General features: G+C 47.8%; 10 protein-coding genes across 10 annotated transcripts; 3 read left to right on the forward strand and 7 right to left on the reverse strand.

The window, feature by feature from the left end:
• Positions 1–1,834: 1,834 nt before the first annotated feature.
• On the reverse strand, positions 1,835–3,020 carry ATNIH1004_004411 (ceramidase; the record flags this gene model as incomplete). Its single annotated transcript, XM_033569081.1, has 7 exons — positions 1,835–1,997; positions 2,063–2,180; positions 2,234–2,515; positions 2,574–2,714; positions 2,774–2,834; positions 2,900–2,912; positions 2,968–3,020. The coding sequence occupies 7 exons, from the start codon at positions 3,018–3,020 to the stop codon at positions 1,835–1,837; spliced, it is 831 nt and encodes a 276-aa protein (XP_033427887.1).
• A 1,052-nt stretch (positions 3,021–4,072) lies between these two features.
• ATNIH1004_004412 (GNAT family N-acetyltransferase) lies at positions 4,073–5,611 on the reverse strand (the record flags this gene model as incomplete). Its single annotated transcript, XM_033569082.1, has 2 exons — positions 4,073–4,190; positions 4,254–5,611. 2 exons carry the CDS (start codon positions 5,609–5,611, stop codon positions 4,073–4,075), a joined length of 1,476 nt encoding a protein of 491 aa, XP_033427888.1.
• Positions 5,612–5,885: 274 nt separating this feature from the next.
• On the reverse strand, positions 5,886–7,292 carry ATNIH1004_004413 (putative proline utilization protein PrnX-like; the record flags this gene model as incomplete). The annotated part of the gene is made up of 1 exon (XM_033569083.1): positions 5,886–7,292. One exon carries the CDS (start codon positions 7,290–7,292, stop codon positions 5,886–5,888), a length of 1,407 nt encoding a protein of 468 aa, XP_033427889.1.
• A 453-nt stretch (positions 7,293–7,745) lies between these two features.
• On the reverse strand, positions 7,746–9,017 carry ATNIH1004_004414 (uncharacterized protein; the record flags this gene model as incomplete). Its single annotated transcript, XM_033569084.1, has 1 exon — positions 7,746–9,017. One exon carries the CDS (start codon positions 9,015–9,017, stop codon positions 7,746–7,748), a length of 1,272 nt encoding a protein of 423 aa, XP_033427890.1.
• Positions 9,018–9,858: 841 nt separating this feature from the next.
• On the forward strand, positions 9,859–10,614 carry ATNIH1004_004415 (uncharacterized protein; the record flags this gene model as incomplete). Its single annotated transcript, XM_033569085.1, has 1 exon — positions 9,859–10,614. One exon carries the CDS (start codon positions 9,859–9,861, stop codon positions 10,612–10,614), a length of 756 nt encoding a protein of 251 aa, XP_033427891.1.
• Positions 10,615–10,774: 160 nt separating this feature from the next.
• ATNIH1004_004416 (DnaJ family domain-containing protein) lies at positions 10,775–12,656 on the reverse strand (the record flags this gene model as incomplete). The annotated part of the gene is made up of 4 exons (XM_033569086.1): positions 10,775–10,822; positions 10,931–12,136; positions 12,189–12,552; positions 12,637–12,656. 4 exons carry the CDS (start codon positions 12,654–12,656, stop codon positions 10,775–10,777), a joined length of 1,638 nt encoding a protein of 545 aa, XP_033427892.1.
• Positions 12,657–12,858: 202 nt separating this feature from the next.
• ATNIH1004_004417 (mitochondrial 37S ribosomal protein mS37) lies at positions 12,859–13,389 on the forward strand (the record flags this gene model as incomplete). The annotated part of the gene is made up of 3 exons (XM_033569087.1): positions 12,859–12,985; positions 13,137–13,216; positions 13,300–13,389. 3 exons carry the CDS (start codon positions 12,859–12,861, stop codon positions 13,387–13,389), a joined length of 297 nt encoding a protein of 98 aa, XP_033427893.1.
• Positions 13,390–13,765: 376 nt separating this feature from the next.
• Positions 13,766–15,457, reverse strand: ATNIH1004_004418 (cytochrome P450; the record flags this gene model as incomplete). Its single annotated transcript, XM_033569088.1, has 3 exons — positions 13,766–13,902; positions 13,954–15,059; positions 15,126–15,457. The coding sequence occupies 3 exons, from the start codon at positions 15,455–15,457 to the stop codon at positions 13,766–13,768; spliced, it is 1,575 nt and encodes a 524-aa protein (XP_033427894.1).
• A 3,160-nt stretch (positions 15,458–18,617) lies between these two features.
• Positions 18,618–20,535, forward strand: ATNIH1004_004419 (F-box/WD repeat-containing protein; the record flags this gene model as incomplete). The annotated part of the gene is made up of 2 exons (XM_033569089.1): positions 18,618–19,696; positions 19,779–20,535. 2 exons carry the CDS (start codon positions 18,618–18,620, stop codon positions 20,533–20,535), a joined length of 1,836 nt encoding a protein of 611 aa, XP_033427895.1.
• A 433-nt stretch (positions 20,536–20,968) lies between these two features.
• On the reverse strand, positions 20,969–22,267 carry ATNIH1004_004420 (nucleolar and coiled-body phosphoprotein 1 family protein; the record flags this gene model as incomplete). The annotated part of the gene is made up of 2 exons (XM_033569090.1): positions 20,969–22,186; positions 22,250–22,267. The coding sequence occupies 2 exons, from the start codon at positions 22,265–22,267 to the stop codon at positions 20,969–20,971; spliced, it is 1,236 nt and encodes a 411-aa protein (XP_033427896.1).
• Between the last annotated feature and the right edge of the window lie 547 nt (positions 22,268–22,814).

The raw sequence follows: 22,814 nt of genomic DNA on the forward strand, positions 1-22,814 counted from the left end.
ACATAGCCACATCTCGCATCTGTTCGAAGTCGTGGTAGTGGTCATACAACCCAACCTCAAGAATATTGCTAGGCTGCTTATCTGTTCCAACGGTCAAGTTAATGGGATCTAGGAGTTGAAGTTCATCTAACTCGCATCCCTATAAGTATTAAACCATGTCCTTTAGTCTGTATAGTTGTATTACTGGCGGGGTATAATACTTTCGACCACTAAACTAAGCACGTGGCCGATTCGTCGTTCGAACTTTGCCTAAGAGTAGCGCCTCAAAACTTAATGAAAGCAGAGAATCTCAGTAAGTTCTGTCAATATTCCAGAAGATTTGCCTGGCTAACTAGAGTCTTGATGCCCTTTCAGTTCAATGGAGAAGGCTACCAAGGAAAATCGAGGAAATTGTAGACGAAAGGGACAAAATAGAGGAGAATACTGTAGTTGAAGAAGGTAAAATAGGTGTGATGGGAAAATAGATGTGGCTGGCCCCTGGTACATAATCAGAGAAGGACGAAATATAGCATTTACAGAGCCAAGCTAGTTCCAATTAAATTTCCAAGTCGAGACTAATCATTCGCAAGTATCTCGGTCACCACTCTAATTACTCTGCACAGCATACAATAATATCAACCACCAGGACGACCTCAGCAATACCCACACCAAAATCACCAACCGCAAAGGTGAAAAGCCACCACCGTACAAAACACCACCTCCGAAGATGCATCGGTCCTAGCCATATGAACAGCCCCCGTTAGATCCGTATTTATCACCGACTACGTATTGGGAAGACGAAGTCATCAACGGCTTCGTGTACGGTACTCCGAGCGACGAGGGAGTCAAAGTCAGAGTTGGAGCCGGCGGGAGGTCACTGCCGGATTATGGGTTAAATATCTCTAGATAATTTCCAGATCTTCAACCTCCAGGACCAAAAGAGTGTTGGAGTTCCACACACCGCAATGGTCGCGACGAGCCTTGGAGACCAATTCCGCGTCAGATTTGGGGCCGGAAGCATTGGCGGTACTTAATTCTGCTTCGATACATGTCTTGCAGTTGTGGATGGCCTCTTGGAATATGGCTTCGGTGACGCAGGTTGTCTAGTCTGGATAGGTAGGAGGGACTACGGCTGGAATGTGCTATGTTGTAAGGAGTGTTAATTATCATACAATAGTTGTATAATATTAGAATAACTAAATTTTTGCTTTTTATTTTTTATTTTTTATTATTATTTTCCCCCCAGAATATGGAGTAACGCACATACTTGCAACGTCCATAGCAACAGTCAGGAAACACCCCGCTGGAAGTTCAGACGGTGTTGGAACATCTGGAGCATCGGTCAAGACATCTAATAGATCAAATTGCTTTTTATTAAACATCTCCATCTAGGGGGTTGGTTTCTGGAGCTGCCTTGTATACATTAATTAATCTGAAGGTGACGTTGGAAGGAGAAACAAGATGCAATAAGACGTCCTTTTACGAGGTTTATGTACCCTAAGAAACCAACAAGACACAACACGTCGCTGATGCCTTGGCGGCCGTTGGAAGACCATCATAACTGGCCGCTTCGACCAAAGGGCTATGCATACCTTTGGCAGATCTTTCTTCGAATTATATTCAACAAAGTAGAGAGAGAGAGAGAGAGAGAATTAAAAAAAAAAAAATAAAAATAAAAATAAAAAATAAAGACGATGACGACGAGGGTTATAAAAGTCATCCTCGATGTACACCGGCTAATAATAGTGTGCTGGGCTTGAATCTGTTCCAAAGGATAAGAGAATCACTCCTAGGTTCCAGAGGCTCCGCATATAGATAGATTGACATAACTCCCTGCAGTCCTCTTTTCTAATAATTAATCCAATTTCATTAAGGTCGTCGCTGTTCCCATGAATCTTGCCACAACCGGAATAGGCCAGGCAAGGTGCTCTGTGGAATCTTTGCGCACTTCACCGGACGTTATCAAGTCCACAACCGCAACAGCAATATAGCCTCCGAAGGCAGTAAAGACATGCCACCTGTTTATTTTGATTAGTGGCTCAGGTTCCGAAATTCCAGTGAGTGGGGTATAGAAGGAACGTACCAACCATGGAGTTCCAACAAGAATGCCAATGGCAAACCAACAGAATGTCTTATATTGGCCAAGGTTTGACAAGCCCATTGGTCAATTAACCACACAAAGTAGCCAAAGACAAAACTCACTGACATCGTTTAATTATTGCCCAGTCAGATAGATAGTGGGTAGAGAACTTACAAGAGCCAAAGATCGCTACGTTTTGAATATTCTTCCTAACAACAGGATCGGTGATTTGCTGACGAATAGTCCTCAATGTACGGGATGCAATCAAACAAACTCCCAAACCAAAGGAAACGGCATGAAGGAGGAATTCATCCATGGCCATATGTACAACCATCACGGTGGCAAAGAGAAGTGGAATGATAATTCTCACCACTCGAGTGTGCTGCGGATTGGCCTGGAATGTGAGGATGCGGTATAGGAGAGGCGTAGTCAGAAGATGCATCGACAATTCATCCGCTAGAAATTTGACACCGTCAGAACGACCGGGGATCAAAGGATATCGAACTAGACATACACATTTGGGTGTGATATTTCAAGGTCATGTGGTATCCGGCTGAGCAGACTCCTACCCCGATCAATCCAAAATACGAAATCGAGCGGGAGCTGGCTTGTTGTTTCTGGCGGAGCTTTAATAGACCGTAAATTCCGTATACAACTAGAAGTAGAAGTCAATACAGGTCTTCCAGCCAGGTTTATCCAAATCCACTAACGCACTGAACACAAAGCTGCTCAGCGTATTTATAAACTCCGCAATATATCGGGTCACTACATAGTCCTTGTGACAAATCAGATGTTAGGTTAGTTGTGCTTTGGAAGCAAGGGTAATTGCTATGGAAGTACCTCTTCGCAAAAGCTAATTCGAGTGAGCTACCGAAATTCCCGATGAATTGATGTAAATTAGAACATACTTCAGATACGAGGTTTGGGGCCCCCAGAAGGGTGTTAATGTGGAGGGATCCATCTAGAAAATGTACGGGAGATGAAGATATGGAGGAAAGATGGGCGAAGGAGCAGCCGGAGGGAGCCGACAGGTTTAAATAGCAGCGAAGGATGAGACATTTTGAGTAGGAATCCTCCAAAACAATCCGGACCCCACAGGCCCACCTTGTCTTGGCTGTGCATACTGCACAGTTCCCAGCTTTATGACAGCTGCGGACGACAGAAATACAGCAGAATGCTCTGCATTCCCCGATAAACTGGGTGTGGCCAGAAGTACCTTGGGATGACAGCCTGGCCCTGTCATCCCAGTCAGACGGTGCACACGGCTCTCCATGAGACGCAGAAGGGTTCTGAGATCTTCGCGGCGAGAATGTGTCAGGTAATGCCCTTTTGTTATAAGTAGTTATCCTTACGGATGCGCTATTAAATCGCCTGTGCTGCCTTTACTGTGGTTGGCGTAGTAGTTCTTCTAGGATTGATCACCACAGTGCTGGTTATGATGTCGTACAGTTTTGCAACTTTTTCAGTTGAAGATGTGGGGTATGGTCGGCTCCCTGCTACACTCTCGTACCGTGAGTATAAGTAAATTGGAAGAAAAGTGCTGTGAGTGGTAGTAAGTATTCTGGGAGCTGTATATATGGGGGGTTCTCTCCGCCAGTCGTCTGTTGCTTCTAATTATCTTAAAGATCGCTTCTAGCGGTATGAGATTCCGCAGTGTTAAAAATTAATTTGAGAACACGGGGTGATACTTACTTTTCATGTGCTGTCTTGATAGCCTAGCCGATTCATATCCCATTGTATTCCCCCCCCCCCAAAATTTGGATGAAACCGGGCTATTTATACATTAGGAAGTTCTGATGGTCGGGCACTATAGACATTCAGGTCCATGTAAGATGAAGAATTGTATTATGGATGCGATATATAACGCCATATCTGTTACGTTATAGAATAAACGAGGAGAGGTAATCCTGCTATCAGTAGCAGTTCTCACGTCGCCTCCAAGCCTAGAGGCCAGCTGACTAGTTATTTAACCCACACTTGTTATGGACAAACAGGACCATAATTTATCCCATTCTATACCGTTGGAGCCTCCCACGAATCTCGTTTGATCTTCATCACAGCTGACTGTTTATGTGGGAAGGTGACCTCGCCTTCCTTGTAAAAGCCCGACGTTTGGAGATACTCGATGACCCTGGTGGGGTTAGTAAAATATCGTTAAGGAAAAGAAAAGGGGGAACGGAAGGACGTAGCATACTTTGCATTATCCACCCGCGGTTCCAACATGACCGTCTCGGTGCGCATATCGGCCAGCCAACAATAGTGCACCAACGCATCTAGCCATATCACAACCCGATGTGCCCCTCGGAATTCCTGCTCTCCCACCAGCAGATGGATCCCCCGATCATAGTTGCCGGCGCTGCCGATAAGTGGCCCCAGTCGATCTTCCTTGACCCAGTAAATCTCAAAGTACCCAAACGGTTTGCCGTCCCAGCACCCAAACACCGGGAAACTGTGTCGGTTGTTTAGATTGTTGCGGAGAAACTCCTCCTGGTGGGAGATGGGCCCTCCTTCTCCCCAGGCTGCATTCACCCGCGGCTCGTTCATCCATTTGTGCAGGAGCTCCAGATCCGACGGACTGCTGCCAGTGCCGTTCTTCTTATCTTTGGACAGATAGGGAACCCGGAATGATAGGTACTGCTGGACGCTTGGGATGTACCGAACGTAGAATACCTCGCCTTGGTGGGGTGGCTTGGGCCGGATGGGATGCCGCTGTCCATTCGTGATCGTGTACTGCGTTGGGGGAGGTGGGAAGTACGTCGGGAGATGGCTGCTGGAAGAATATGGCCCTTCGGTTGGGATGTAGGGGGAGAGAGACTCTCCAGAGAATGAAGGCGACTCGGAGAGGTAAAAACTGCTTCGGGAAGGGGAAGGGGTCGTTTGTCCAGATTGTGGAGTTAGGGTGAAAAGGAATAGACGGGGGTCGAGCTGCCAGAACGAGCGTCTGCTCGCAAACATCGAGGACCACCCTTCCTGATCCGACGGATCTGCACCGACGGACGACTCCTCGCTTCTGATGATCCCCATGCGTTCCAGCTTATGCACCAAATTCCGCCCTTTGAAAATGCCCTCTCGTTTGATGTAGATGCGCCAATCTCCCTTGGGCCTGCCTGTCGGTGGGGTGCGCGACGAAGCTTCCGTTTGGACATGGGGATTCGGCTCTGGCTCGTGGAAATACCACCACAGGGTGACCCAGAGCATCATTGCAATCTGACGGGTCGGCGACGTGGGGGGTTTGTAGTCGATATCCGACGGATTGACTATGTAGGAGATATACAGATTGTCGTCTCGAAGGGTTGGCGTTGTGAATCGCGTCTGTGTGGCGTGTGCATCTTTCTGTCCGGTTTCCTGCGCTTGATCAGCGACTCCCTCCAATGAACCGGATTCCTGAGTCGACTGGCCACTCTGATGTTCAGTGGAAAGTACAATGGTCCAGCCGGGAGGGAGGATGGAGCTGGTGGAATGGGCATCCTTGGACTTGAACATGACGCCACCGAAAACGGGGGTGACGGTGAAAAGCTGCCCATTGGGCAGGTGACAGGTTTGGTGACGCATAGTCTGATGGAAGAGCGAATGGGATTAGATGATTCGGGGGTCATAAAGAAGAAGAAGAAGAAGAAGAGAAGGAAAAAGGTGATGGTTACCGTTCCCCGTATTGCGGGGTAACAATATGGTAGCTCAGTGAGGATCACGTATACTGCATACAGTAGAATAGAAATATTTGAAGTCTCATCAGATAACATTAGGCTATATAGTTAGAAGAGAATAATAATAATAATAATAAAATAATAAAAATAATAAAAATAATAAAAATAAAATACGCAGGAGCCTAGAAATCTTCCACCGTCGTCCCAAGCTGTCGCTCGCGAGCCAAACGCACCAAATCTTCCCCGGTAATGAGATCCATTAATCCCATCCCAACGCTCTTAAAGATCACATTGCCTCGTTGAACCCATTCTCCCAGGCCTTTACTGACCTCATCCTCCTCTGCCATGTCCTGCACTGCATACCGCACCATCAGCAACTCCCCCAGTTCTACCACTTGTTTGGGTTTGATCCCCGCCTGGATGATCTCTCCCGCCTCTTTCAAGGCGGCCTCAAGACTGTCCACTACTATCACGCCGCTCCGCTTGACGTGTTTGTGGAAATGTCGGTGGGAGTGATGCGTGTCGACCTCGTCTCGCAGGATATCGGGATGCAGCTCCGTCATGTGTGGCTTGTACGAGCCGATGGCGCTGATCAGTCGTCCCTTTTTCCGAGCCTCGCGTGAGGTGAGCATCTCCGCCGGGAAGAGTGGCTTGATGGAGGGTGTGCAGCAGAAAATCGCATCCGCCTTGTGGAGGGCATTGTGGAGAATGCGCGAGTACTCGCCAAAGTCGCTGCTGACTGCTGAGAATTTCACGTCTCCGCGCCAGCTGGAATTCTCTGGGGAGTAGATATCCTGCAGAAGCCGGGCAACCCGATCAAAAGACCGATTCACGATGAACACTCGTTTGATATCCGAACCCCGCAGCACTAGAGCCAGCCGAATGTGCCAGTAGGCTTGCTTACCGGCTCCGAACACCACGATGGTGCGCACCCGCTTGCGTTTGCCGAACACCATCATCGCCGTCAGCGCCGTGCGGAACGGTGTCAGCTCGTGGGCATTAATCAGTCCAAACGGCATGCTCTTCTTGTCAAGTAGAGTCAAGCTCCCCTGCGGCGAGGTGTCTCGAGAGCCCGCAGAGGGCCATGCTCCCATCGTGCTGGACATTCCAGTGTTGACTGGCTGTCTGTTCACACAGCCAGACGGTAGTGATTGGCTGCTCGACGTGCGGGAGCTGCTGTTGCCACTACCACCTTCCTGCGACGAAGTCGAGAGGTCACTAATGTCGGACGCGAGAGAAGACATTGAGTCTCGGTGTCTATGGGATCTCGACGCTGTCTTGTCGTCAGGGGAGATATCCGGCCGGGAGTCCACGGCGCATCCTGCGGCACCGCCATCCTGCAGCGAAACTGTCTTTATCCCGAGTGTGCGGCCAGTCGTGGCGGGCATAAATAGCGTCGTGCAGCCATTCCGTCGCGTAATGGCGGTTCTCTGTGGTTGGTAGGTAGCAGCGCAGCCGTTTTCCTGGTTTCCAGTCGAGTACTCTCGTAAGGCTTGGGCGAGGTTCTGCTGCAGTGTGATAATCTCATCCCGAGTCAGAGACAAGAGAAGGGAGCGCAACTGCGCTTGAGAGATAATCGTTAACGGCATGGGGATAGGCGAGTCTCAAAATCGCAACGAAATCAGATCTCGATTCAGCGAGAGAGGATGTTTGTTTGGAGTTGGTCGGATGGAAGGAACAGGACTCGGGAACGAAAGCCGTCGGAGATAAAGGAAGCAAGCGGGCATTTCACGTTCACCGGCCGGGCGAGGTGGATCGGGTACGCAAGCCATCCAGAGGGGCCAAAAAGGGACAAAAATACTCTGGCGTATAGATCGCCCTTTCATGAAGAGGTAAATGTAGCGAGAGGGATCGATGGGAGATTATTTCCACCGATGACGACAGAGTGGACATGGTGGAGCCGGTCGACGACTGCTTCTATGCAGCGATTATTGTCGCATAAAATACTGGCTACAAAAATAGATAAACAAACAAACAAACATATAAATAAATATAATAAAGAATAAAGAATAAAATCTGAGAATTTATCTAATTCATCTACATCACCCCCATATATCCTCCTCATCTCGCACCATATCGTCCTCATTCAGCACCCGCAGCCCGTTTTCCCGGATCTCGCGCTTCCGCTGACGCTTGGTAATTATCCGACTGGGAGTGAGAGGCGTCACAGGCGTAAAAGGCATGTACGGACTGTACGGGGTTGGTAGGCCCGTCCGAGGTCCCCCCACGGGTTTCTCCGGCCGCTCCAACACCGTGGTTTTTGTGGCCGGCGCACTCTGGAGAGGGTATGCATCCCGGAATGGCAATGAGGACGAGCCATGACCGGGCGTGGAAAGCGTTAGTGGTGCCGGAGCTGGCGCCCTCCCGCCCCCGGAGGTCCTTTCATGTCGCCTCGGGGCGATGGCGGCTGGAGGGGCCGGTGGAGGAGGGGGATGATAGACCCGTGGTGTCAACGGTGGTTGTTCCTCGCCATATGAATTGGAAGCAGTCACGTCTGGAGAGCCTACAGGGGAGGATATCGGTAGCTTTCGAAGCGCAGACAGAGGGGAACGAAGCTTGCCCATGTTGGCTTGAGCGCGCGAATTCGAATTGAACAGCGAGAGAGATGAGATCTTGGACAGGCGCGAATTGCTTCTCGGGCTCATCGGGGTTTTGCTCTGGAAAGTCGATGGACCGTCCGATACCTGCGATGATCGATCGGTGAAAGGGTTGGTTGGTTCACTCTCGAACGACTGGGTCTCTTGGTCTTCTCGAGAGGCCGCCGCCGCTGCGGCCGCTTTCTGCTCATCGTGCTCTAAGACTGCCGCATAGAGCATCTCCATCTCTTCCTGCGCTCTCCGCCGGTCCTGCGCGACTACCGACTCGTCAATGGTGCCTACATTGCCATTCCCAGGCGTATGGGATCTGGGGCCTCTGGTCAAACTGCTCCAGGACATGCTGAAGTTGTTCAGTCTGCCGGGACTGGGGAGGTTGGCGGAGGTAGGAGTGACGGGACTTGGGTCCATGCTAATGGGGGGCTTCACAGGCTTCATCATTTCAACCTGTAGCGTATAGTTCGATGATTGCACGGTTCTTCGCAGGCGCCGGCCCACAAAGAGCAGTAGGGTCAGAAGAATTGCGACAAAAATCACGTATGCACCTACGATGCCGCCAATCTGGATGGCCAGGAGGGACTCATCCAAAGAAGGATTGGTGGAGAGGTCGCTAGCACGACGCAGTTTTGCAAGCAGAACGGAACTGTCCTGGAATACTGATCCAGCAGCAACACCAACAGAAGATAAAAGAAGAGCAAGGCATGCAAAAATGGACATCATGATGGATGACCGTAGGCAGTGAGTGATTAAGTATAATCAGTAGACATATCGTGGGATTGCAAATGAGGCCGCAAATCCCTTACAGAAACAGATAGAATGTCGCACATCCTGAAAGAAGAGGGGGAACGGTGATATAACAAACGACTCACACAGAGTGATTGGATGTGCTAGTGTGAAGAAACCGCCATGGAGACAGTTGAGTTTGAGCGGGCTGGCGATGACCATTGGGGATCGGTCGTTGGTGCAAATACGCGCCCTGCTGCACACACGGCACAGTCATCACACCGTCGCCTGGGCCAGTCAGAGAGTCTATCTGGAGGATGGATTTTAATTCTTTTTATTGACAGTGTCAGTACAGTGTGAGAAAACAAGGTAAGGATTGAACCTACCTACACATCAGACTATTATATACATACTTACGGTTTCACCTGATCAGTAAGGATAGCAGTCAACATATTGGATCACAAGCTAGAGCAGGCCGAAGCTTTCATCACCTGTGGGTTATTCATTGGAGTCAGCAGCGTACATACCTAGGTGGTTAATCCTTGGTGGATGATATACAGAATAGTGTCAAAGACAGGATGAGCTGGATTGTGTTCCTAAGGCTTATCAGTTGCATTAATTTCTGACAAATAAGGAATACCATGATGCCTGAGGATGCCCTGTCTGGACATTCCAATGCGGAAAGAGCATCCATCACTTCGTCTTGCTGCAAAAGAGTCCGATGAACGATGGCCCCGGTCAAGACTCGCTTTACAACACTCCTGCATACACTCCATTCATTCATTCATTCACTGTCAATTCTTCCCAACTGTATTCTATTCCTACTATTCTTCTTACAATGGGTCAAAACGTCTCGGCTATCAATGGCGTCAGGTCAGACAACTACTACAAGCCAGGGAATGCCATTAACGAGATCTGGATTGGAGATGTTGAGCTCATCTCCCGCCTGCCATTTGGGGACTCCGACATAGCACAGGCTGGCTGGTCAAACGGTGGCTGGCCTAAAGTCCCCTGGCACAACTTTATCATCCCGATGAAGCGAAGCACACCGCCACCACCGCCAGAGATCGTGATTACCACAAAACCTGGCAAGACAGACGAAGACGTATCTGCTACTTGTGACGGCGGCGACGGCGGCGATGACGGGGATGGTGGGGATGGCGAGGATGGCGGGCACAGTGGCTATTTTTCAGAAGGTGCCCTTTCCGACGTCGGCCATATAGCCCTTATGGGTGCTCTTTCAATGGCATCCGCTGCGAGTTTCCAGGTACCTATGTACCTGCGGCACTCTCCCGAACCTTCTAGCTTGGCTTTGGAGTCTCAACAGAAGAAGAACAGGTATTACATTACCCGCGCTGGCATTGCCACACTTTCGCTGGCGGTGTGCCTGGCGTCTTCAATCTTCAACGTGCATTTCATCATACGATTTCATCCTTCTGAATCACTGCGTCTATGGCTTGTGCCGGTGTTTCTTGTTCTCTGTGGTTTCGGATTCGCGTGGGGGATGTTTGTCCAACTCAAGGCGATCGTTCCACTCTGGAAGGATTGGAGGAGGGTTCGGCGTGAGGGCGATCTTGAAATGGTACATCGATAGTAGCTTTCTGGAACTCCTGAACTGTCGTTCCAAAAGACGGCATTGATCTTAACGGTTGCTATCTTTAACGACGACATTGTTGCCAGAAGGGTTATCCTTATCATTGGACAGCTGCCAATTTGGAGGCGAATACGGTTATTTTCTGGATCATACTAGTTCTCTACCTGCCACCGCGAGCCTTATCGGTCTTATTCTGGCCTACCTCGGTCTGTGGAGGTTGTCAGCGAAGGGATAAGCCTGTCCATGGTACACGTCGAAACTATGTTGATGCCGTATACATACCAATTTCATGTATACAGCTGCTTCAAGCCTATACCTTCTTTGAAAATATGTCCCTCCAAAATTGCTTGAATCCGTAACCTTTAGATTGGTCCTCCTCGTACACATCAGCCGATGGTAACGTGCTGAAGGAGTCAACAAGCCCGGTAGCTTTGGAGCCCATTGACCCAGGCCTGCGCGCTCTCTCGGTCGCGCGTTTTTTGATCTCGTCCGCTAGGCTGGGGGCTACATCTGCAAAACATGCCGAGAGTTCGCGTTCAAGGTTCAGGTATGGCTTTTGCGCAACAGGTGGTGCCTGCAGATTGTAGGAACGAGTAAGAGTGTTGATATTCTTAATTGTGAGTTCGTAGAAAGAGCGCTCGGTTGAAAGATATTCGGGGTCCCGAAGTGGTGGCACATCTGGGAGATGACTGCCGTCTCCACCATCAAGTGCGTTGGAGACTTCCGGCGCTGGGGATGGAGACGATTGGGAATCCAACGCCTGTTTATCGTTGTCCAAATTTGCTGAGGGAAGAGCAACATCATAACCCCCCTGGAATGACCTCTCTATCCTGGTTCTTTCTGCCAGTCGGGCCTCCGCGACAGCGTAAGCCTGAGCACGTCTCATTTGTACCTCCAGTGACCCTCCGTGACTGGCTATCAGTCTGGCAGCATGCCGTCTCCATTCGGTTCGTAGGCGTTGACGAAACCGATCAACATCCCTCGCTATTTCCTGTTGCTTCTCGATCCAAGGTGGTACGAGCTCCTGCTTCTGGATCATCTTATTCATGAAATATTCTGTGGTATCAATATATGCACTATGTGCGTTATGGTCCATCTTTGTATTAACCCCCTTGCCTCTCTTAATCTTATCGAATTGGCCTCGTGCAATTGCATCTTCTATTCGTTCGTTGGCAAGAGAGGCCAGACCTTGAACTGTCATTGGCATTGGGCGGGCTCCGGGGGTAAATCTTTCACGCATCTCTTTCCGCATAGCTTCGCGCTCATTATCCGAGATGCCGGGGCTCTGACTCATTGAGTATGTGGAGGTACGCTCTTTAGCCTCGGCGAGACGGAGACTGGCTGACTTTTTGGATTTTGGAGAAATCCGCATATCGACCGGGCTGGGTTGGGGTATTTTATACGGGGTATGGAGTGGCTTCGACGAGCTATCCAGCATACGTAGGGTGACATCGTGAATGGTTTCTGTTCCACTCCAAGGCTGAGCTCCAGCAATATCCCGAGTACCTTGACCTGCGCTTGTCTTGAAGAAGCCAGTCAGCACCACATCGCGATGTAGATCGTGTAAGACTTACCGGCATGTTCACAATTGAGTGAGCAGCTGCATGTTCACTCTTGAAGCTACTTGCAGCTATGCGTTCCTCGAGCTCTTTCTTCAAGTCTTCCGAAAACCCCACTTGTTGCATGTTCTTGCGCGTAGAACTACCTCCTTCTAAAATAGCTTGTTCTGTCATCTCCGACAACCGTCGAGCCATTGCGCCGTCTTCCTTAGGCTCATCCTTTGCCTTGGAAGACTTACTGTCTTCACTCCCTGTCGAATCTGCATTTTGCCTCTTGTTCACTATGGAGAAAGGTCTTGAGATCTGCCTCTTGGGTGCGTATGGAGTCAAGAGACTATTGACATGAAGAGCACCCACATGTCTCCTGCTCATGTCTGGCCTGTCAAATCGTCAAAAATATCACCAAAAGAACCGTCGTGAAAAAGTAGTGTTGGTAGGCTGAGTTCAGCTCCTCATCACTAACCTGGAAGTTCGTCCAGCCATGATGGATGTTTACGTCAGCCTCTTCCGCGGGCAAATTTGCCTGGTCTTGGCACCTCCAAGGCTTCCCGACAACTTTTGGATCTGGTATTGGGAGGCTTCACTTTGCTGTCCACGTCGCTGGCTGTCTGCCCTGTCTTTTTCACCCGTTCATTCCTTTTTGCTTTCTTGTGCTAGTATCAGACTCCCTGGCTAGATTGCCAATATGCCTCCCAAAGGCGCCACAACCCGTCTCAACCCTGTGCGATTGCAGACCATCCCTCATCTGCGCATTCGTCATCCGAACAAGCATGAGCAGAACACTTGTGTGGCGGTGATGTCGTCAATGCTAAGTATGTTTCTAACTGTCTACCTTAAATGGCTCGGGGAGGGGAGGGGGTTGCAGCGATGGTCCTGCTGCTGGAGTGTCCTGGTTACCATTCGTTTTTGAGGTCGCTGGACAATGTTCGAAATAATTGCATAGCTGACCCCATACTCTGACAGGTTGCTGGGCTTCATCTGGATATGGTTCTGAGGGTTGCTTGGCTCTCGAGCAACAACTGAGACAATGTATGGATGCACCGGTACGTATCTAACTCCATCGCCCTTTGTTAAAGACGGTCTGAATTGGGTTATTGCTAATATACTTTTTTCCGGGATAATACAGAAAAAGAAGGGCAATGAGAAGAACACTGTCAACTACCACCTCATGAGAATGTACCCTAAGGTTGTTGGACCTAAGAAAAAGGGTCATTGAATGATCTTCTATATCGAAGTTGCGGGTATTTTTTTGAGATAGTGAGATATTCGTGGTTTGGTGGAGTCTTCATCGAGGAGTTCTTTCACAGAAGTCTTGTTGATGCGTTCGTGATAATATTCTGTACTTGGAGTTTCGGATTTTCCTTTCGTTTGAGGGCAAACTACGAATAAATGGTTGCGCTATTCATTTCAACCAGATGACTGGGAACGGGATTTGGTGTGGGGGCTTGCATACATCCCAATCTGTACATTACTACATGTTATACCTTGAAACAATTGTTTCTTTTCCTTCGACTGTCCCCTCATGGTAATGTTGGTTTATATTGGATTTAGTGTGGGAGAACAAGAAAGGTAAGTAAATGGCATTCTGACGACTACACAGAGTCGAATTTGAGAACCAGTTTCTCCCCCTCAGGCTTCACTGTGTACGCATCGATTGCTTCGATGCCCGTATCATCAATGATAGAGGTTTTGAAGTTGGTATAGATGGTGGCAACTACCAGCTTTATCTCTGACAAGGCATCAGCTTGCGGTCTTCAAGAAAATGCATGCGATACTCTACCTTGCAAAGCTAAATTGCTCCCCACGCACATTCTCCCACCACTACCAAAGGCCCAGAACCATCGCCTCATTTCCTCGATATCAGATGACAAATTGCTGTCTTTGAGCCACCGCTTAGGCTGCCAGGTCTCGGGAGCCGGAAATACATCCGGATTGCGGTGCAGCGAGTAAGCTTGCGCGTTCACTCTTATGTTGGCAGGAATATCATTATAACCAGCCAAGCTACAAGAAGGCGACGGGGTGACGCGAGGCTGAATTCCAGGAATTGGAGCATGAAGACGCAGTGTCTCTGTGACGATAGCCTCCAAGAGAGGCAACGAGTCAATGGACTTCGACGATGGCAGACCCACCGATATAGAAGGCCTAGGGTACAGAATCTTCGGCTCTAAGGTTAATAGTTCTTCGCGGAGCTCCTTTTGCAGATCCGGGTGCTGGGACATCTCCCACAAGAGATAGGTTAAGGCTATAGCGCTGGTCTCGAAGCCAGCTGTAAGTTGGTCATATAATTCACAAGCGATCTCAATCCGCTCATGTTTAAGGTTCTCCTTTGAGCCCCCCTTTGTCGCAGGGGGTTGCCTAGACAAGGCCTGCTTGAGATGCTTATATACGACGGGTTCAACTTGGAGCTCGGCCGATCCAAGGCTTTGCTCCGCCTTGTCGCACATATCCAGCCCCCATGCATCTAGTGCGTCGTTGGCTTCACCGCACCATTTGGGGATCAAATTAATGCCCAAGACCTTCAACCAGGACACCAGATTCGGAATTTCCTGGTGGTAAAATTCATACTGCTTCCTGGAGTGGTACAGTTGAAGTAGCCTCTGCCGGTAGGGTGGATCTTGAAGGAGGTTGGTCCCATTGGTCAGACCAAACAAATATGCCGAAACAAAGTCCATAGTGACGCCCTGGACAAGGTCGAGAAATTCAATGGGTGTCTTAGAAGAGACAGCTTCATTGAGAATTGGCAGGAAGCGATCAAAGAGAATCGTCTTTGATATGAGACGCATGTGAGGCGATGACTGCAAGAAGGACTTGCTGTAGATATTGGACAGCATCCTTTTGCGGTTTGAGTGAGTTTTACTGTCAGTCATGGTAAACATACTGACAGTCCTGTATACGGGCCAACACTTCATTAGCTGTAGTACGCCTACTGGTTTCCAAGGGATAAGCTCTTACCCAAGGGATCCAAAAACCCGCGGATACCATTCATGTTTCTCAAAACCACCCGAGTATACAGACTTGATGCCTCCATCAACACAGTTGATAGATATCTCTGAGGGCGATAGCCGTACAATAGGACCAAGCCTATCATGAGCCGCATGGATGGTTCGGTTGTTCTGGCACTTGAAACGCCTCCAAAGAATCCAAGCAGGAGATATCGGGGCTGTCCAGTGCGCATTTGGAATTTTTGACAATGGAGATAGGAAGGCCGGGTATACAACCAACTTGTGAAACAGGATTATAGCGAGGGCAACGCCAGCTAAAACTATGACTGGAGAAACAGCCATTTTTGTCACAGCCAGGGGACCACAGTAGACGTGGATTGAAAACTATTATCGACAAGCATGGATGGAAGATGGGACTGTTGGCAGTTACACAAACAGCAGAGCTAGTGAACGCTGACATCGCCTCTTATCTATATACTATGCCAGGGAACCACTAACTAGCTAATTTTCGTTCCTTAGTTTGGTCGAGCTCGACAAAACCTTCCATCAGGGTGGACTTACCATTAGGAGAATACTTCCCCGCAGGAAGAGGTATCCGCCTATGTAGTTAGCTAGTCTTAATATGACCAAGTATAAAGGCAAATGCCCGATCCACAATTGGGGAGAGCATTTTTTGAAGTGACTCAGTCGAAAGTGCAGTGAGACTAGGTAGGAGAGACCGAATGCTCGTGTTTGCAGAAATCTCTCCTTTCGTTCTTAATGAGGGTCAAAACCCCGCACGAGATAACGCACTTTACCGCTTGCCGCCCGTCACCGCCTGCCGCTCAAAATATCTCCTCACTGACTAAACAACTGTAGATTTTTAAGCCACCATAACTTATTCAATATGGATCCTCTGAAAGCAGTGATAGAAGCAATCGATTCCTTAAATATAGGGGAACGTTTTACCTATACTAAAATTGTAAATTAATTTAGTATTAACTAAACAACTCTCTCAAGGCATCACCGCGGAGTTCAGCAGCCAAGAACGCAGCAATATAAAAAGCAGCGATTACTTAACAACCAACAGACCAGAGAGCTTCTGGATTACCTAAATAAACCATCTACAAGAGGTCTTTACTGTACGCATGAGATGCTGAGGAATTTCGCCAAGGAAATTACTAGAACCAAGCCTGGAAAACAGTGGCCAGGCCGCTTTTATAAGAGATACTAGAAAGACCTTATCTTTTACTATACAACTAGTATTAATTCTGCACACAAGCGGGCTGATTCTGCATTTAAATACTCTCTGTACTTTGAATATCTGGGCAAGAAGATAAAGGAATATGAGATACAGCAGCAGGATATATATAATATAAACGAGAAAGGATTGTGATGGTTTGGTTGTCTCTGCGCTAGTAGAGATAAAACCACTTGACCATATAAAAAGGTACAAGACGACTGATCGAAGATCAGTCGCATCTAGCGCCCTATATAGTATGTTACAGGTTCAGCCTGTGACAAGGATTCCTTATTAGTATACTTTCTAAGGCCAAGAGGATCTTTTCCAGGTGTTAGTATAACCAAGGAGACAATACTTAATATATTTAAAATAGTAATCGGGAATAGATTACTTTAATTACTTGTATATGTGTAGATTAAACTACTTTATCTCCGGGCTTAATTTACCAAGTGTTATCTGGAAAACTTCAAGATACCTAGCTGCAGGACTTTAACCCTGCAGAACACCAATGTTTCTTTACCTCCTTAAAGACTGGCTGGACCAACAACAACCTTGGATTTGCATGGTTAAAGCAGGTATTTAACTAGGAGACCAAGGCCAAAGCAGGCAGGCGTTGGAGGCTTCTAATCTTAGATGGTCACGGTTCTTATATTACCATAAAGTTCTTGAACTATTATAAAGCTAATAGAATCCTTGTGGCTACTTATCCGCCTTATTCTACTTATTCCTTGCAACCGCTAGATACCAGTATCTTTGGGCTGCTTGCAACTGCTTACAGTAATAGTTTAAAGGCTTATTTACAAGAATGCCAGGGCCTAAGCACTATTACAAAGCGGGACTTCTTCAGGCTATTCTGGCCTGCATGGAAAAAGGCCTTATCTGCAAGAAATATTAAAAGTGCATGGAGATTGGTTGGCTTATAGCTTTTTAATCCTAAAGTTGTATTGGCCTGTTTTAAAAAAATAGAGGGCCAACGGCCCTTTTCTAGTGGCTCTTCTAGGTCTGTTCTACATGCAGAAGATTGGAGAAAGATTGAGCGGCTTATTAAAGAGATTTTTACAGATATTAAGGATAAAAACACTAAGATATTAAGCTGTACCATGCACCACCTCTCTACAGAGAATATCTTACTTGAAATGGAGAATGCAGGCCTTAGAAAAATATGTGAGAATAAAAAGAAGTGCTGCCAGTGTGGAAAACCTGCAGTTTAAAATCCAGGCCCCTAAGGGTGGTGGTGCAGTTTTTTACTCTCGAGGGAAAGTTTATTAGGTTCGGCAGCTTAACCAGGAGAAGGCTCTACAAATACAGCTTGCCAAGGCCTTAAAAGAGGAAGAGAAGCTACGCTGTTAACAGGTAAAGGAAGATAAACAACGAATGTTGCAAGAACAAAAGGATATAAGGGCCTCTGCATAAAAAGCCCGCCTCCAGGAAGCATCTGTACAGCCTTAAAATAACTTTAAAACGGCCAGAATAGACAAGAAAAAGTCCCCAGTAACATCAAAATTAAAGAACCAAGAAGTTGTTGCTGCCCCAGCGCCTGAAGTTGTTAATAAGGCCCCTCCCACCAGAAACTGTCGAGGCAGGCAGATCCGGCTACCACAGCGCTTTCGGAACTAAAAAAAATAGTTGTATAGGCGTATTAGGTGTTAATTTTATTACTTCAAAAGATCTCTGTATAATTCTAATTGTATGTGGCTCTAAATCTTCATTTTCAACGTGGTGTTGATGTTGGGAAATTGGGCGGAAGGCGGTCTTGGGCGGCAGGCGGTAAAGTACGTTAAGTCAGCGATAAGGACAATGACATAAGGCGATAGTATCATTTCTTCCCTTTCTTTTAGTGGACTTCAGTAACGGTCGGTCTGTATGATATATAGAGAGTCTCTGAGCTCCTTTATCCCTTAACTACATAAATTACTTGCTGCTGTCACAGTGGAGAGTGCTTGTTAATGATGAGTCAAACTATGACTCTGCTGGATCGTATCCCTGCAATGACTGATGGGCCGTACAGCCCTCTCCTGTTGTCGTTAATCTCAGAATGCCCTAAATCGCCGCGGTAACTAAGTCCCATACACTTGGAACAACTAGTCTTGATGTTTTGAGTATTTATTTGTTTAGGTTACCCTATGTGTGAGTTTGATTATTCCTCTCCAGTACCTTCTCTAGGAGTGTTGATTAATTTTTTTGCGCCACCATAAGTGACTCAATTATCCTTGTCGCGTTGATTCTACCTACATTTTATCTATGGAATAGATTGCATTTCTATGTCCTTTGACTCTAGTTATGCTGTCTCGACTGCCTCCGGAGATCGTTTATCATATTGCGACCTATCTCCCCTCCGCCAGTGCCTTGGCTCGCCTCGCCCAGACCTGTCGGCGCTTACATGAGGTCATTGCTGCCGAGGACTGGCGAATCTACCGCGCTTTTGTGAAAAGTCGATTTCCAGATATCAAGACTCCTCTATTCTGGAAAGATGCTGCCCAGGCCCTTACCTCGCGCTCTCGAGCCCTGGATAGACACGCCGTAATTGGCCGGTTCGTCCTTCAGTCCCAGAACGCAGTGAAGGTTGGGTCTCATCGAGCGACCAGACGGGACAACCCTACCCATGGTTATCGTCCTGCAATTGACTCCTATGAAGTGTGGAATGGGGATAGATGGGAGGACCGAAGGGAAGTATTGGCATGGGGCGCGGCCGATGAACTAGCATTGCGGATCAAGCAAACCGGCGCGAATCAAGATGAGAGATGGTTTGTGTTCAATGACCTGGATCACATCAGCAGCCATGATGATATCTGTGGGGTTCACATCTTGAAGCCCGGTCATTATGCAAGGGAAGCGGGAAAAGAGCACTTGATATTCGGTCGACTGCGCGGGGAGCTTGTTCATCTCGCAATTTCTCCTGATGAAGAGACCCATGAATACAAACAACAGTTTTCAACTTTCGGTTTAGAAATTGAACGGATCGATTTGAGTGATGGACCGGAGCCGATTCTCGCTGCTCATTTTAACAATGGATCGATAGCATTCTATAACACGACAACAGGAGAGACAAATGTTGACGCATTTGCTCGTCTCCGAATTGATCCGGAGAACGTGACACGGAATAAGTACTCCAGATTTCTGTCTCCATATCGATTTGCCGTTGGTACAGGACGACCCGACGATGCTCTGGCCATTTCAACTATCACCCCCAATTGCCTTTCGCTTGATCGTGAAATAAGCGTGAATTCATTGGACCTTGAAGCACAAGTCGGTCTTACTCCAAATACCAGTGTTAGTGCAATCGCTCCTCTCAATGCACAGTTCTCCCGAGGGTCTTCGGGAGACGCCTTTCTTGCAGCTTGGGGTGATCGCGTTATCAGGTATCTCCATTCCTTTGCTTTTCCATTCCTACTTCGTTTTGCTTGATACCAGACTGCTAACCCGTTGCGCTCGATCATATAGACTCCATGACCTCCGTTCAGACAAGCCATATGAGGCCATGTATCGAGATGTCACCGATCAAAACCCTATATATTGCGTCCATCCTTTTGCCAATGATCGATTCTTCGTTGGTGCAGGTGGAGACGCTGTCGTGAAGATCTTTGACCTTCGCATGCCAAAAACCTACAGTTATTTAGAGACTAGACTGGCTTCTCTGTTGCCCCCTCACAACCACCACATGCAGTCTCCAAACAGCAAAATCACTTCCTGCACCAATGGCACTTTCAATAGCATCACATACCCTCGCAAAGATCTCACCATATTTCTTTCATATCAGCCTCCAGCCCTCTCAAATTCAAGCCGGGCACGAGCTCGCTCAAGTCGCTCAAATCGTGCGTATCGCGGTGCGGTTTACACCATGTCTTCGCCATCTGCTTTGTCACCAACCATTTATACTGGAATTGCCGACGCAGTCGTTCAATTAGATTTTGCATCCACGGATGATTTGACCGGTCCCTGCCGGGAATGGTACCAGAACACTCTCGATATCGACTCTTTCGACTTGAACGCAGACAGCTCCTCCTCTCCCAACCAGATACTAGGTTTATCAGGCTACGAACGACCAGACCCTAGAAACCCAACTCAATTTTCGAAACTCCGGGTTCAGCAGCCGTTCAGTTCCGTTGGAGAAGACGATATATTAAATGAGAAGTTTACTTCTTGGGACCGCCGATGGAAACGTCTTGAAGAAACTGGGGCATGGAGGCGTCGCGGCTAGGAAAATGCATCTTGAGGAATTGGTTTATCAACTTTTGGTTTCAATCACCTGGAATATCATCTACGTGTGATTTGATATTGGGTGCCTGCAGTAACGGTGACCACGTTGGCAGGTTAATTGTTTCTCCAATACTGGAAATTGTTTCGAAATGTTACATATACATAATATAGACGACGATAGAAAAATTTACGAGAATTTAATAGTCACCAAAAATAATAAAAATGAGCAAAAAAAAAAAAAAAAGTTTTATCGAAGTGTAAAAAATAAAAATTCTACCCAAGCTCCAGAAGCGCCTTGCTTGGAAGCGAAACAGCGGAAACGATCTAAATAAGCAAATCTAGATCTACTAAACTTTTGTAGAAGTGCATTAAATAGCCTGTAAACCCAGCTAGGCTGGCTCAGTCGATCAGGTTCGGAATTGTGTCGACACCTTTTAGTCGTCAAACTTGAATGATTTCCCACCAGAAATGTCGATCGGCCCTCCACGGTACGAACCACGCTTCTTCTTGTTCTTTTCTTTCGTAAATCCCTTACCACGAGTGACAATCAAGTCCTGATATGCCTTCTCAGCGTATGCATAGGGAACATAGGTGTTGGAGGGATGGTTGTGTGACTGTTCACTAAGCAACGCCAGCGGGGTCGGACGCGCACCTGTGTGCTTCTTCTGAGATGGGTTGTTTCCTGGAGCCGGACTAGCACTTGACGAGCTAGTCTGTTGAGTCGGCTTCTTGGACTTGGGAGCGAGTGAGTCAGACTCTTGGAGAGTTCCGCTGGAGTCGCTGGAGGAAGACGAGCCTTTGTTTTCCTTTTCATCTTCCTTGTCCGAATCCTCATCTGATGAAGAAGAATCAGACGAAGAATCGTTGCTAGAACCACTCGAACTCGAGTCCGAAGGAGGCAGGGGCGTCTTGGCCGCCTTCTTCAGCACTTTCTTGCTATCGTCCCCGGATTCGGATGAAGAATCTGACGCGTCTGATGAGGAATCAGATGAAGAGTCAGAGGAAGACGAGTCGGGCGATGCGTCGCTCTCACTGCTGGAAGAGGAGTCGGATGAGGACTCAGAAGAGGAAGGTTCCGATGAAGGTTTTGCGCTGGGTGATATCTTGGCCTTCTTGCTCTTAGGAGCTTCGTCTGAGTCGGATTCGGATGAGGAATCAGAAGATGATGGAGTAGATTCAGCCTTCCGTTTGGTACCCTGCTGCTTGGAAGCAGTGGAAGGTGTAGGGGCTACTTCGTCGTCATCTTCATCATCGGCATCACTGTCGGAACCCGAAGAAGATGAAGACGAAGAGGACGAGGAAGGTGAGGAACTCCTCGTTTCTTTCTTTGGTTTCGTCTTGGGCGCATCGTTCATTTCCACGTCGGAATCGCTGGAGCAGCTATCGCTGTCCTCGCTGCTGCTAGTGTCTGAAGAGCTAGAGCTAGAGCTAGAGCATAATTTGGCTGGGCTTGTCTTGTCTGCCTGGCTTTCCCAGTTCTGAAAAATCTCGAGTAACGACGGCACTTTCTTCACATCGGTCTGCGATTTGGTTGTGGATTTACCGGCTTGTTCTTTTGTAAACGCCGCATTGGTCTTTGTAAAACCAAACTCGGTTAAGAAAGCACCAATCGAGGCGACTAACTGCGCTGGAGGCGACTCCGTGTTTTTCGTCTATGTGATTGAAAAAATTGTCAGCAAGTACTTCTGGTGTAAATAATCGCCATGGAAAAGTACCTTCTTGTCCGGTCCCATTTTTGTGGCAGATAGCTTCTTGACCTTTTGCACAGATATAGAGACAGATCACTGTAGACTCACTTATGAGCAGGCAAGAAAGCAAGAACCACTTGCGGCCGAGGTCTTTCAGTCACTTTGATCGGGAGAGAAGAAATTAAACCAAAAAAAAAAAAAAAAAAATATAGGGCAGAATAAAAAAAACAACGCAAAAGGCGGTAGGCGAGGTGAATACTTTTCATTGGACAACCAAAGCACCACCGACTGGGACTCACGTGGACCCTCGTGACATGCTGCGTTACCTATTCTGTAGGTACTCGAAAGTTGGAAGGAAACAACATACAACTGGAGGGTGGATTAGTTATGGTTATATATAGGTGGATTAGACAGGCATGAATGGTTGACATCCTGAGATTATTCCCACCTCAGATTATACAAAGACGTCGAGTCACTTACCACTCGCTACCAACCTTGCTTTGTACGCCCCGTTTCATCTCTCCGCCCGCTCTCCAACCGGGCTAGTGTCCGCCCGGTGCCACTATTCCCACCGGTCAATGAGCTAATTCAC

This window comes from Aspergillus tanneri, assembly GCF_003426965.1.
Source record: "Aspergillus tanneri strain NIH1004 chromosome Unknown AapTan_3_pilon_pilon_pilon, whole genome shotgun sequence".
Lineage (NCBI taxonomy): Eukaryota > Fungi > Ascomycota > Eurotiomycetes > Eurotiales > Aspergillaceae > Aspergillus > Aspergillus tanneri.